Raw genomic sequence first — 15,698 nt, 5'->3', positions numbered from 1 at the left:
TCGAACCTACATCCCCTGCAGTGGAAGTGTGGAGTCTTAACCACTGGACTGCCAGCGAAGTCCTTAGACTTTATTTTTTAGAACTGCTTTAGAGTTACAGAAAAATTGAGAGGATAATACAGAATTTGCATATGCCCCACATCAAATTTCCCCTACTATTATCTTAACTTAGTCTGATACATTTATTAATATTAATAGACCAATATCAGTACATTATTATTAAATAAAGTCACAGTTTATTTAGATTCCCCTAGTTTTTAACCTATGTCTTTTTTTTCTGTTGCAGGATCCCATGAAGGATATCACGTTACACAGAGTTGTCATGTTTCCTTTGGCTTCTCTTGGCCATGGCAACTTCTCAGACTTTTCTTCTTTTTAACAACCTTGATTTTGAGGAGTCCTGTGGAGGTATTTTGTTGGATACTGCATTATTGGAATTTGTCTTCGTTTTTCTCGTAATGAGACAAGGGTTACAGGTTATTGAAAGGAAGCCAACAGAAGTAAAGTGTTATTTTCATCATATCATATCAAAGGTACATACCACTGGGACTTCCCTGGTGGTCCAGTGGTTGAGAATCTGCCTTCCAGGACAGGGGATGCAGGTTCAATCCCTAGTCAGGGAACTAAGATCCCACATGCTGCCGAACAACTAAGCCCGTGCGCCACAACTACTGAGCCTGTGCTCTAGAGCTCCCGAGCCACAACTACTGAAGCCCGCCTGCCACAACTACTGAAGCCCACGTGCCTAGAGCCTGTGATCCACAGCAAGAGAAGCCACCACAACGAGCAGCCCGCGCACTGCAACAAAGAGTAGCCCCTGCTTGCCACAACTAGAGAAAGCCTGCGTGCAGCAACGAAGACCCAACTCAGCCGAAATAAATAAATAAAAATTTAAAATATATAAAATTTAAAAAGGGGTACATACCATCAAGATTGATCACTGTTGATGCTCGCCTTGATCACCTGGCTGAGGTAGTGTTTGTTAAGTTTCTCACTAAAAAGTTACTCCCTTTTTCCTGCTTCCCATACTATGTACTTTGAAATGCAGTCACCATGTGTAGCCCAAACATAAGGAGTATGGACTTAAGTTTCCTCCTCCTTGATGGAGAAGAATCTACATAAATTATTTGGAAATCTTCTGCATGGGAGGTTTGTCTCTTCTCCTCCATTTATGAATTTACTCAATCATTGATTTATATCTTTATAGACTCATGGATATTTATTTTATACTTTGATATTTATTTTACTTTTTAATTTTTTAAACCATTTTTAATTTTTAAAATTATTTGTGTATGTATTTATTTATTTATTTGGCCTTGCCACATGGCATGCAGGATCTTAGTTCCCCAGCCAGGGATTGAACCCACACCCTCAGCAGTGAAAGCACAGAGTCCTAACCACTGAACCACCAAGGAATTCCCTTTGGTATTTATTTTGCAATCCAATACTACTTATTTATTGGTGCTCAGATTGTTGCACCTTTCAGTTGGGTCCTGTACTCCTTTTACATACCTCTAGTGATGTGTGTGTTATGGATTTTTTTTTTAACACTTCCTTACTTTCTGGCCCTACAAAGTGCTCTGAATTTATCCTGTACATTCCCTGCCCCAGTCCTAGAATCAGCCATTTCCCAGAGGAGCTCTGGTTCCTTTTACTGGAAAAGGGCACTATAAACAAAGATCCAGGCGCAAGGCATGATCATTTGTACTGGGAGAGGGGGGTAATGTTTTTTAGGCCCTGTCGTCTGTCAGAGCAAACAAAGTATGTGTTTATACTAATATATGTATATATCCTCGCAGGACATTTGGTCCTTTCCAAAACATCCATTGAGACATTTGGTCCATGATTCGTTAAATAATACAAATATTTAACTTTGTTAAAATTTTACTTACATTATTTTTATTATAAATCATGACGCATTTTGGATTTCACATTTATTCTTGTTCCTCCTTGTCATTAAATTTGGTATGATTACTTTTTTTTTTTTTTGGTATGATTACTTTTAAGTGGAAGATCAATTGCTCTCAAGTATATATTGACCTGTTTATTGGCTTTATATTAATTATACCTGTTAACAATTTTAGTTACACAAATTTGATTTTGTCAATATTATTGTGAAGTTGGTAGCAGTATTGGAGTGTGACCACCAATAACCTGGGTGATAACTGTTCATTGCTTTGCTGTTCATCTTTTAACGTGTCAATAAATCTCCAAGTTGAAGTATGATGTATTACCATCAGCTCCCAAAATTTGCTATGTCAACCTTCCACCATGTTGTTTGTCCTGTGATCACTATTAAGTACTGATGTATAAACATTCCGTGTTTCTGGTGGAAATCTTGGAGCTTCTGGTCTTCTGCCTCTGCCCACCTTCCACAGACAAACACTCTCTCAACATAATCTATTAGGTCATTTAAATTTTCTTCTGCAGGTTCCACAATGTACTCAAAAGTTTAATTTATAGCTTCCAAAGGCACAGATTGAAGTCCCAACAACATGGTGTATATTTATGGGTGTTACTTTCCATTGTCATATATCAATACTTGAGTGTCAGACCCAAAGAAGATATTTCTTTTGGCCACAGTGATTGTGAAAGTGAAACAAGCATCTTTTTACTTGTTCATTTGTTAGAAGTAATTGAATCTCGAATTCACATTTGCAATCTCGAAATCCATCATGCACAAGGAAGGGTTAATGTCAAGATTGCTTTTTCATGCAGATGCAAGTACTTTCTCATTTATATCTGTGTCTTCTTACCTTTTCTTTTGTTTTTTTTTCACTCTCCCTCTTTTCATCTTTTCATTGTTAGTGCATGAATCAATGGCATAGGATAACCCGATACTACACGGTGCACAGTGAATTACTGAACTGTTTTGGTGTCATCTTGAAGGTGCCATCACTGAACAATGCGGTATTAGCACTGGAAGATCAAATACTGTCACACATTGTGTAAATAAGAGTACTCTCATCATTTTGACAGACTCTCCTTCTTCACAGCACCAGTTCATTTTACTCCTATCTCTGTTAAAGGAAGGGAAATGGTAACAAAAACTACTATAATGTAGCATTGGTTTTTCTTTTTTGTGAGTATACTATTTCTGCCATATTCAGCTGAGAATTTTCAAATAAAGATGTCATTCTGCCAAGCAACAGAAGGGTTACTTTTTTCTTTTGTAGCTCTCTGACTAATGGTTGCTGGTTTCCTGGTAGGGAAAAACCTTACTAATGTCTCATGGACATGAGTTTGGCTGGGCTGGATCAGCAAACAAGTAGGTTCCAGACAAAAGCATGGTAGTCCATGCCTAATGGCAGGTAAGCGTAGGAACCACACCCACTAAAACCTTTACAAATAGTGGCAGACAGTTCTTGCAGTCTACTGCCATCATACCTCCATAGGACAAGGGAAACACTGCCCATTAACCCTGAGCAATGAGATAATTGTAGGGGGGTTAATTAGATGCCCAGTATTCCTCTCATGGTAGCTATTACACCTTACTTCTTTGTGGTAGAAGAGCCACACCCATTCTTACTCCTCCCGAACTAATGAGATGCACGTAAAATGTCTACATCAATGCCTTTGCCGCTATGTTACATAGTGGCTGGACCAAACTGCTCCTTTCAAATTCTGCCCTTATTGAATGACCCAGACACATCCAACCAAATGCCCAGTGACATATTAATGCACCACACACTGAGAGATCCCATCCTCAACTTGTCATTCTCTGCATTTCTCTATCCGTAAGACTCTTCCTTGGCGCTCATAGCTAATATAATATAAACTCCACTCTTCTGCAAGATTTGAAACTCCACTCTTCTACCTAACCCCGTGTGCCAGCTGGGCTACCAAGGCAAAAAGGATTATTATTGGCAATACAGTTATACAAAATTATTAGACTAATAAAGCATGATAATATATATATATATTTTTAATCGTAAACCAAAAGTATAAATAAAACTTATGGGCTATTTGAACCCAGGTACATGTTTGAAGCATGGACGTTTTGCACAGGACCAAATATCTGCTAATCATATATATATATAAAATTTGAAATTAGGTTATTTTATGTCTTTTCAGTCTTTAGGGGTAGAAGATCAGAGGAAAAACAATGCATAGTCCCTGGATTTCCTTTCTAAAAATCAGACACCAAGGCAGAATGTCATTTGAACAATTTGTACAGGGGCATACGGCACTGCTCTGATCTCTGGCCAGGTTTTCGGAGTCCTCATTGGTTAATACCCCGATTATTATGCAACGCAATACCTCCTAGCTCTATTTTCACTTCCCTTTTCCAAACGATTTTCTATTTCAAATTGCTAATATTTTATTTCAATTTATTGACAGTAGGTGAATTCCCTGGCAGTCCAGTGGTTAGGAGGCAGCATTTTCACTGCCATGGGCCTGGGTTCGATCCCTGGTCAGGGAAATAGGGAAATAAGATCCCATAAGCCTTGTGGCGTGGCAAAAACAAAACAAAAACAAAACTCTGTGTAATTTATTGACACTAGAATTCTACAACAGTTGCATTCCACGAGACCTAGTGCTTCCTTCTGGGGCCAATAAATAAAACGGAATAAAAGCTAACGGAAATCAGAAAGGCATTCAAACTATATAGCTGGCTTATAAAATGGGGATAATGATGGAGGAAAGACAGAGAGCTGCAGGGAAAAAGACAACTGGCATCATGGAAACTGTGTTATGGAGGAGTTAAAAAGTACTGGTGTTTAATCTACTCACCCTGTTCTCCTTCTGGTGGAGGGGATGCTTGGTGGGTACCAGCCCTGAGGCCCTCTGTCAGCATGTGCAAGGAGCATAAGAGGCTGGTGGAAGAAGACAAAGTAAATAAGAACTATTAGGGGCTTCCCTGGTGGCGCAGTGGTTGAGAGTCCGCCTGCCGATGCAGGGGACACAGGTTCGTGCCCTGGTCCGGGAAGATCCCACATGCCGCAGAGCGGCTGGGCCCGTGAGCCATGGCCGCTGAGCCTGCGCGTCCGGAGCCTGTGCTCCACAGCAGGAGAGGCCCGCGTACCGCAAAAAAAAAAGAACTATCAGGATGAACTGCATGGTCTAGAAGCCCCCGCCCCTCTCTCAAATCAGAAACCTTCTTTAATAAGTGAACAAAGGGCCGAACTGGAGGTCCTTCAGGGGCAGACAAAAGAAAGACCACAATCCTGTCTCTGGATTCCCTTTCTCCTAAGGAAAAGCCAAGGCAGGTCAGTGAAACAACAGGGACAAAGGCAAAGGCACTCCTTCGCTCTCTGGACTGAATTTCCAGAACTGAAATGCAAAGTGGAAACTTAAGACAGTGCCCCACCAGCATTACCTACTGCACGTTCCGTGGAAACCTATAAAGAAAGAAAACATGTCCTTCTGGAAATCTCATACTTAAGCAAACCTGGGAATGCCGACAGTATTTGCTACTCTCTTCTGATAGGCCTAATCGACTTCATGTTTCCAGATACCTCCATTCAAACTGCGAAGTTTGGGAAATTGATCAACCATACTTCTCTCTTCCCCTCTGAACCCCAGCTGGTTGTCATATTGTAAAGTCATTAAATGTTGCCCACTAAACTGTTAAAAAATTGATAACAGAGGCAGGATTCTACCCCTGGGAGTATTCTTTTCTTTTTCTTTAAAAACTTTTTTTAAAAAATATAGTTGAGGGACGTCCCTGGTGACGCAGTGGTTGAGAGTCTGCCTGCCAGTGCAGGGGGCACGGGCTCGAGCCCTGGTCCTGGGGGAACCCACGTGCTGCAAAGCAACTAAGCCCATGCACCACAACTACTAAGCCTGCCCTCTAGAGCCCACGAACCACAACTACTGAGGCCTGCGTCCCTAGAGGCCGTGCTCCACAGGAGGGAGGCCACCGCACTGGGAGGCCCTTGCAGTGCAGTGAAGGGTGGCCCCCACTCACTGCAACTAGAGAAAGCCTGCTCCCAGCAACGAAGATCCAAGGCAGCCAAAACTAAATAAATAAATTTATTTTAAAAATATATAGTTGATTTACAACGTTGTGTTACTTTCAGGTGTACAGCAAAGTGATTCAGTTATAGGTATATTCTGTTTTTACATTCTCTTCCATTATAGGTTATTACAGATATCGAGTAGAGTTCCCTGTGCTATACAGTAGGTCCTTGTTGCTTATCTACTTTATAGATAGTAGTGTGTATATGTTAATCCCAAACCCCTAATTTATACCCCCCTGGGAGTACTGATTCTTCATTGCATAATTTCAAGAAATAAATTGGATCCAGGGAAAGGCAGGCACCCGTGGGCGGTAGGGGCCAAGCAGAGTCAAAGCGAGGGGCAGTTCTGGGCCACAGTGTGTCGGGCTGCAGCCGATGGGGGCCCCATAGCAGCGCCGGTACCGGGGTGCCCACTGCAAGCCCGCACCCCGCCCTGGGCCTCAGCGATTGGGATCCAGGGCGGATGCCTTGGAAAACTGGTGGAAACAGGCTTCCCTACACAAGGGGGGGTGGAGAGTGAGCGCAAAGAGAGCCCAGGGACAGGGTGGGCCTGAGGTTGGAAGGACCCAGGCCACAGGGGGCGGGGCGGCATGGGGAACCCAACAGGGCCCGAGAGAGTGCAGTAATTCATCAACTGTGTGTCTGGGAGACTTTTCCCAAACCGCAGCCCTGGACTCTCCCTTAACCAGGCCACACCTCTCTTTGGAATACATTTCACTACCCCACCCTATATTTTGGATTCATGATTCATTGTCTGCTCCCTGAGGGCAAAAAGTTTATTTTGCCTGGGCTCTCTGGCCCGCCTGAAACCAGCTGGGCACAGCTGCATGGGAGGAAAAAAAAAATCATTCAACTGGAGAGAAAAGGTGGGCTCAACAGATAAGAGAGAAAGTGGAGCCGAGATTATCATCTGTATCCATCCTAGAGGCAGATTCGAATTTTAAAAGTATTCAATACTGTCTCGGGTCTGAAAGACTTTGCCCCTCCTCCAGCCTCTGGCAGATGAAGCCATTTCACTGTTTAACATTCCTAAAGGGTTAATTTGGTTATAAAGTCAATCTCACAGAGGCGAGTGAGACGTTAAGACGACTTCTAAATTCAGTTGAAGTTTTTTTGGGGTTTTGTTTGTTTTTGTTTTGGCCACAGCTGAGTGGCACGCGGGACCTCACTTTCCTGGACGGGGGATGGAACCCGCACCCCCTGCATTGGAAGCGAGGACTCTTAACCACTGGACCGCCAGGGAAGTCCCTCAGCTGAAGTTTTAAACTTGTATTTTGTTCCTTTCTCTCAACCTTGACGTTTTTTGATGCAAAAAAATTGATGCAAAACTGGTGCAGTCTCCCAGGCCATCCTAGGTGGATTCTGAATGCCCCTTCCCGGAAATGAATGAGTCTGGAGACTCCAGGATTCCGTGCTAGTAAAGGATAAACTGAGGCATGTTAAAATGTTTGAGTTTATCTGAGCAAAAATCGATCTGAATAGGGCTGCATCCAATCTAGCAGGTAGGAAGAAATTTCACGGAGTTGTTTGGTTACGGCCAAAACGGAATGGGAACAAGGAACTTATACTAGGCAAGAAAGTGGGCTGGTTAGTACAAAGTTACATTCCTTTAGCGGGTGGCAGATCACCGAACTAGTGCCGATAAGGCGACTCCTGATTGACTGGTTCAAGATTTTATTTCCAGGAGAGCCAAAATTAATAGTCGCAGTTTGGTGACGTGGGGATTAGCCCAACCAATTCCATTTTGGACCTGTTGTCATGTTTTTAACACTCTAAATCTGTTACTTTGCATTCCTTTTGCCTTGCTTTTTGCTGTGCATTTTAAATTTACTTTAAAAACTGAGTGAGATGAGCTTTTAAATATGGTCTGTTGGCCTTTCCTTTCAGAAACTTTGGAATAGCTTACCTGGTCATGTTCTTGTAATCAAGTTAATTTCCCACAAGACAAAGGAATCTATATGGGTGGCGATGTTTTTGACAAATTGAAAATGTTCTACACTTGCTCAATAATTTGGTTGAATACAGGATTCTAGGTTGGAAATAATTTTCCTTCAGAATTTGGAAGCTCCCTTATCTTCCAGCATCCGGTATTGTTGAAGAATCTGAAGCCATCATATTTCCTGATCTTAGATTTTCATTATCTTATATTTTCTCTTCTATTTTATATCTGCTTCTGGCTTTGCCTTACTTACTAAGGGAATAGCTTTGATTTTATCTCCAGACCCTTCTTTTCTGGTTTCTGATATCAAACTTCTGAATTCCAGGTAGTCTTGTTTTTTTATTCTCTTGAGTTTTCCTTTTATTAAAAGAGCATACTGTTTGTTTCAAAAATATTATATCTTCCCAGAAAAAAAAAAAGGTATTATATGATTATTTTATCTCTGGAGAAATCAGTGATAGTTTTCATTATGAGTTCTTTTATAGTCTTTTTTCTAATTGCCTCATTCCACTTGGCTTTTTAATCTCATATATCATACTATAAAGATGTTAACTAAAATGGTGTTATAATTTTAAAACACGGATTGTGTTTTCTGAATGCTCAGCTTCCGTCAAGTTTAAGCAAAGAGAAACTCCACCATCATCTACATCCCATACCGCCCTTGAGCTCCGGTTCTCTCACCATTTTCTTTTTTTTAACTTTCTATTTTATGTTGGAGTAGAGCCGATTAACAATGTTGTGATAGTTTCAGGTGCACAGCAAAGTGACTCAGCCATACACATACAGGTATCCATTCTAACCCCAAACTCCCCTCCCATCCAGGCTGCCACGTAACATTGAGCAGAGTTCCCTGTGCTATACAGTAGATCCTTGTTGGTTATCCATTTTAAATACAGCAGTGTCTCACCTTTTTCTTAAACCTGGATTTCTTGAGCGAGAGTCTATGTTGGCCCTTTTCACAATCTCACCTCTTAATCTGATTTTTGCCCTCACTTCTCCAAGGGCTCTCTGAGACTGCTGTAGGAGAGGTCCCCTGCCCCAAAGGGCATACAGCTGAGAGCAGAACCAAAGGAGTAGAACTTGCAGTCAGGAGTGCCAGGAAGAGTTGCTGCTACCGTTTTGAGCACAGGTGGAATCACTGGGGGTGGCGAGGACTTGTTAAGACAAGGGCGGCTGGGTCCCAGTCTTTAATTCACTAGGCCTGGGTTAGAGCTCAACCGTTTCTAATCATATCTAACAAGTTACCAGGTGCCGCTGATGCTGCCTGTCTGCAGGGCACACCTTTGACAACCCCTTAAAGTGTTGTGACCTGACACGCATCTACAGCTACCCCTCATCCCCTACAAAAGTAGTTATTGATCCACACTTCAACTTTTGCTCTTTACTACAAACAAACAAGATTGCTTTTGGTATTTCTTCATAGTTTCCAGCTATGGGGGAGACAGGGAGGTTGCACATTGAATAGGAGACAGTAAAAAAGAAGAGTGGGGCTGCTGAGGACCTTCTCTCCCACCCTCAGCAGTTAATGTTAGGGCTCTTTGCCAGAATTCAATACAAGTTTATTTTGGGGGGTGGAGGAGGGGTGGGGGGTAGCAATTTATAGATGTAGTTAATTTCAGCTGCTCACCAATCTTAAAGGCAATGAAATTGATAGTCTAGAAAACAAACTAAAATTACAGATCCAAAATACACATTCATAAAATACCAAGCTATTAAACTGTTTATAACGGATCCTTTATTTCTCCTCTCCTTTGCCTTACTAGCATCCAAAGGTTTAAGATGAGTCAGGCAAAGAAAACTAAGGAAACTTGCCATTAACTTAATTGGCAGTTAATTTGCAGTTGGAGGGAAACTGCCCTCTCCTCCCTGTACTAGAACACTTAAAGCCCAGTTCACAAACCAGTAGCCATCTCCAGAAGGAGAGTTGGGGGGAAAAAAAGGATTTTTAAGGCAACCTCAGGAAGACACAACCACAGAGGCTCTTTATAAAATTTCCAGCCTACTTGACAGAGGGCATGATTATTTTAATACAGAGCAGATGAAGGATTATCCTATTAGTCCACTAATTGGACTACGCCCACCAACTAGCCTTATCCTTTTACTCCTTAGTCATTTACATTACAACAGGCTGGCTGATTGGCTTATCTGTAGTTTTAAAGAGGAAACACGACCTAGACTTTTAGGTTGGATTCTTCTCTCACCACTGTGTTAGCTTGGATTTTTCTCCCTCTTTCTTAGCCCTATAGTTCTTCCAAGCTACTTTGTAGCAATTTGAGTCTAAAGCATCACCTTCCACTGGAACCCAAAGGTCTAGGAGGAGCTTCAAGCTGTGACAAGACTCCCAATGGATTCATCTGAGGTTAACCCAACCTGGACCCTGGAGTCTTCTCAAACGTCCATTGATGAAAATTCCCAGGCAATTCCAGGTAAGCCAGACTTACCTGGGGTTCAGAAAGGTAAGAGGCTGCCTTCCTTTCTGTTATACTGACTTCAGTCTTTTACAGAGAAATGCAGTTAAGTAAACCTCTTCAGAGCAGAGGAGAGCCAGGGAGTGTAGGGCCCTCCTCTAAAGAAAGAGAGAGGAGAAAGAGAGACAGAGAAAGAAAAAAGAAAGGCAGGAAAAGAGGAGAAAAGTGGGAGGGGTGTGGAGCTGCATTGTTTGCTTACTATGCTCAGGAGTCTGTCAACCTTTTAAGGATATTTTCTGGGGAAGAGCAATCAGTTCTAGACGGTGGCTCACAGTGTCTTGTGCGATCAGTATTTCCATCAGCGATAGACTCCAATCAGGAGTTGTAAAGGGAAAAGAATACAGGCAACCTAAACTTCAATTTGACCTAAAGGTTTTCTTAATTTCACCAACATTTCTGGGATTGGCTTTCCAGCTGAATTTACGCTTTGGGAATGTTAATAAAGAGGGAAATGGCTTTTCAGAAGAAATTGGAGGAAGGGGCGGGTTTATAAAAGCCAGTGATTGTGCTCTGTAATGTAAATAAGTAGTAGTAAAATTTACGATGGAGAGCTTAGAAACCGTGCTCCAGGAATACTGCTAATTAGGTTCCCTGCCTTCCAGGGTTCTTCCCAAATCATCTCTCCTCAGAGCCGCACACGATCCCAGGCGTGGCCTCCCAGGCTTGGCCTCCCAGGCTTGGCCTCGCATGAAATCTTATTACCCTAACCTCGGGCGGGGAATGGATGGTGTAGGGTGGCCGCAGATGACCTGGAGCCAACCAACACCCTCTGGGCAGCTAGGAAGTTGGGTGGGTCCTCACTGGCATTATATTCTGCCCTCTGCCTCCGAGATCTAAACTGCCTCCCCTGCATCTTGAGGATAAGAACCCTGGTCAAAGGGAAAAACATTAATGAAGAGTATATAATACCGCCAGTTTCTCCCATTCCTGGAATCTGCCTTAGTGCCTGACAGTTCCACAACTTGGAATCTTTATTTCCATATGCACAAGTCCCTAGAAGTTGAATGGATCCTGACTCAATATCTAATACTCTCACGTACAGGGAAAATTACTGCTAACTGCCTTGTTGTATGAGATGTTTATGAAATTTACATGATTGTTCGGATGGGAAGAGGCAAGAGTGGGTGGCTGTTTTTGTTTTTGTTTTCGTTGGCTGCGCAGTGCAGAGGAGGGACCTTAGTTCCCCGACAGGGATGGAACTGGTGTCCCCTGCACTGGGAGCGCAGCGCTTTCATCACTGGACCCCCCCACCCCACCCTGGGGAAGCCCCAAGAGTGAATGATTTCTCAAAATACTGCATTTGAGTGGAAAGCTCTAGCAGCACGAAAAAGCTGGGTAGAACTGGTGAGGGTAACAGCCACTTTGACATACTAGTTAAGGATAGGGGATTTCGCGAGAGGCTGTTATATTTGGGGTTTCTTTGTCTATTTCATAGATGTTCATTTTCTAGAAGAAAAAAGGTTTGTTTATAATTGTTATAAAGGTGAACTGCTGAAACTCGCTACACTGAAACATTTTGACTTGCATTAGTGCTTTATGTCCCTGCATTTATATTAAAAATCACACAAATGAAAATGGAAAAACTGTCAATACCTGGTTTCTGTTCCATGTTTTTCCACTTGGAATCATACTTAAGTACCTTTTGACCCCATGGGAAAACATCTACCATTCAGAACTACCCATAACGGAAAGAAACCACTTTTTTTTCCCCCTTTTGACACACCCCAGGGCATGTGGGATTTTAGTTCCCTGACCAGGGCTCTAACTGCGTCCCCTGCATTGGAAACCCGGAGTCTTAACCACTGGACCACCGGGGAAGTCCCATAAAGAAAACAACTTTTTATTGTGAGAAGTGTTTCCCATTACAGTGGATTCTTAGGCTGCTCTCAAGGCATGCGGCATGCTGGTTAATGCCCGAGGTATCTGGGATCTTCACCCTGAGGAAACTTCCAGGGTCCGTTGTTGAGCTGCTTAAGAGCAGACCTAGTCTGAGCAAGAGATAAGTGGCTTCTGGATATTGCACTTCACACTAATGGATCTTAAACTTTCTTTCTTTCAGTTGCCTCTGAACCTATGTCTGAAGTGTTAATAAAGAACCTCAGTAAATTGACGCTCAACCCTAGTATCAAATTGCCATTCATTCTACCAGAATGTCTACCTCAACCAACTGGGCGGTTACTTGGTGAAAACATACCCTATAGGAGAGGGGTGAGGACCGTGTTAACCGATCGGAGGGATAAGATGGAACGGTTGATTCAATCCATTAAAAAACGCTACGGCAAAGGAGTTCCTCGGGTGAGTTTATGTGGTCTGGGTAGGCAGCACTGCCCCACTCTAGGGGTTGGGGGGCACTCACGTAAGTCAAGATGTAAATAGTGATGGGGTGGCAGGGAGGATTCCCCGGTGGTCCAGTGGTTAAGACTCCAAGCGCCCGCTTCCACTGCAGGGGGCAAGGGTTCGATCCCCGGTGGGGGACCGCGGCCCCTCCAAAACATTAAATAATATAAATAGCAACGAGCAGCAGTGGTCACTCATCCACTGTACTCATGAGTGCGGGGTGTGAATAACACTTAGGGTTTTAAGACTCACCAACTCTTCTTATGTTAGATGGGTAGCATTAGTAATCCAAATTTTCCTTGATAGTTTGTAATATATGTATTTTTTTCTTCCCACGAAGTCGGACTCTGAAAGAGAACCATGGCAGAATGATGATGAGGTAACTAGAAGTTCCCTTACTATACAAGTGGGTGGGTGTGTGGTTTGGGGGGGGAGGAGGAAAGGCAAATTGGCTTGGACTTTCTCAATCCTCAGAAACCTTGGAGCAATCAGTTCATATTTGTGCTTTTTTAAAAAAATATATAAAGTCATATTTTTCAAGCAGTTATAGGTCTCCAGCAAAATTAAGCAGAAAGGACATATACTTCCTGAACCCAGACATTCATAGCCTACTCTGCTGTCAACATCCTCCAGTTACGCGGTGTTAAAGCGATGAACCTGCATTGACACGTTATCGCCTAAAGTCTGTAGTTTCCATTGAAGGTTCACTCTTGATGCTGTGCTGTATTCAATACCATGTAGTAAGAGGGCAAACACCTGAGCACAGAGTGTCCAGCAGCTGGTTGAGTGTCTCACGTTTAAGGCATTCAGAGAACTGACACTAGGTATATATTGATATATATGCATGTATGTGTGTGTGTGTGTGTGTGTAATTTTCCTTTTAAATTGAAGTATAGTTGATATATAGTATTATAAATTACAGGTGCATGACAGAGTGATTCCGTTTTTAAAAGTTATACTCCATTTATAGTTGTACAGGAATATATTATTGACAATCAGTAGCTGTTAGCATTACAAAATGGCAATCTGGTATTCTTTGGCAGCCATACATTTCGATCCATTTTTCGCAAAGTTTTTTGGTTTTGGCCTTTTTTTTAGTGTTCCATATTCCAAAGTCTCTTCTAATAACCAACATTAGATTTGAGGGTTGTTAACATCTCTTTGGTGTACAAGTGCTTTATTATTTTAAATTATTAACCAATTAATCCAATTCATTCTTTTTTCCAGACTCAATCAAGAGGGCAAAGATTTAGATGTAGCTGTCGTTTTTGCCGGTTTCATAGAGATCCTTCTGAGGATAATTATGAGAATTATTACAACAAGAAGTATTACAGTAATTATGACACGGAGTCGAAGGAACCGTAAACCTTATTCTTGTACTATTTTTTCGTCCTGGTAATTTTAGGATCATTATGAAACTTGGGAAAGATTGTGTACCAATATTTTGATAACCTATAAGTTCTGTGTTGTCTTTTTCTCTTGCATCTCTTTTCTACCTTAATACAGTAACTTATAAGGAATCTATGTAGCTTGCATTTGAATGACTTGAATATATTTTAGTTCCACTCTGTGAAACAAATTAATTTGTGTGGAAGGAAAGTGAAGAATATAACATTGGGTGGCTTGGCCACAGCATTGTTAGAACAGCACGTTGAATTGCAATAAAAATTTTTGTGCTGTTTCAATTTTCAGTAGCAAATAAATGTCTTTATAGAGGATCTTATTAAAATTTGAGACTTATTTGAGTACCTTTTAAAAAATTCTTATTTTAGACTTGTTTTTGCTGGCGATGTATTAAATGAGTAATACTTATCCCCATCACATTCCCAGGGTGTAAATATCTGGCATTCTAATATTTTGTGATATTGTCCTGTTGGGAAGGAAGTTTATACATTTGGGTAAGGTTAGAAAACAAGGGCACAGATATTTGCACATATTAACCTCCTGTAAGAAGTTATCAGTTGGTCTTGGTTGGAGGGAATTGAAAGAATGATAGTGGTATATAATACTAAGGGAAGATGCAGCTCCAATGGTGTTTTAGTTCAGTTATTTTCTTTCATAACCTAAGTGTACACAGACCTGGATTTATTTGTGGGATAAAAGAGATACATAAAACTCATCTTCTGCCCTCCAACTATCTTTTGTTCACTTTAGAAGGATATTAAAGAATTGGGTACATGGGACTTCCCTGGCGGTCCAGCGGTTAGGACTCGTGCGCTTTCACTGCCCAGGGCCTGGGTTCGATCCCTGATTGGGGAACTAAGATCCCACAAGCTGCGTGGTGTGGCCAAAAAAAGAAAGAATCCAGTTGCAAAGCAACTAGAGACCTGGTGGTATTCAGAATGATGTAGAAACAGAACGAGCCCAAATCTGGAGGACTGTGCAAACAAATGGCAAAGAAGTTCAACAGTGATGTTAAAAAGGAATATTAAATATTAATATCCACCGAAGTAGGTCTTCAGAGGTTGTCCTACTTAGAACTACTCAAATCATCATGGTCTACAGCATGGGTGAATGTGGGTGGTCTTGAGGTTTTGTTAAACTTGCAAGATGTTCCTAGAGGCAAGGCCCTCTTGAGTACTGTATGCATTTGAAAATCACTGACCAGTGAGAAAACTTATTTGTTGCAATCGCGTTTATACGCTTGTGAGGTCTAATAATGCGAAAACATGGGTGAACAAAATACATTCTACTTTAGCGTCCTTTTAAAGTTTTCATACTTTAAATCCTATGCAATGTTCTAAGTTTGTTTTATATGTATTAACCCTAATCCTCAAACAAATGAGGCATGTTATTTTTAATACCTTCGCTTTTTTTTTTTTAACTTTTTAAAAATAAATTTATTTTTTGGCTGCGTTGTGTCTTCATTGCTGCACGCAGGCCTTCTCTGGTTGTGAGCAGGGGATACTCTTCATTGTGGTGTGTGGGCTTCTCGTTGCAATGGCTTCTTGTTGCAGAGCACGGGCTCTAGGCGAGAGGGCTCAGTAGTTG

At 41.8% G+C, this 15,698-nt stretch overlaps 1 protein-coding gene across 1 annotated transcript; it reads left to right on the top strand.

Moving 5' to 3' along the window:
- Positions 1-10,246: 10,246 nt before the first annotated feature.
- On the top strand, positions 10,247-14,072 carry DPPA3 (developmental pluripotency associated 3). The gene is made up of 4 exons (XM_024733008.1): positions 10,247-10,328; positions 12,430-12,665; positions 13,048-13,086; positions 13,935-14,072. The coding sequence occupies exons 1-4, from the start codon at positions 10,247-10,249 to the stop codon at positions 14,070-14,072; spliced, it is 495 nt and encodes a 164-aa protein (XP_024588776.1).
- Positions 14,073-15,698: the final 1,626 nt, after the last annotated feature.

The sequence above is a fragment of the Neophocaena asiaeorientalis genome, unplaced genomic scaffold (assembly GCF_003031525.2).
Source record: "Neophocaena asiaeorientalis asiaeorientalis breed wild unplaced genomic scaffold, Neophocaena_asiaeorientalis_V1.1 scaffold150, whole genome shotgun sequence".
Classification (NCBI taxonomy): domain Eukaryota; kingdom Metazoa; phylum Chordata; class Mammalia; order Artiodactyla; family Phocoenidae; genus Neophocaena; species Neophocaena asiaeorientalis.
Note: the sequence above shows the minus strand (reverse complement) of the source record. Positions and strands in the feature narration are given on the sequence as shown.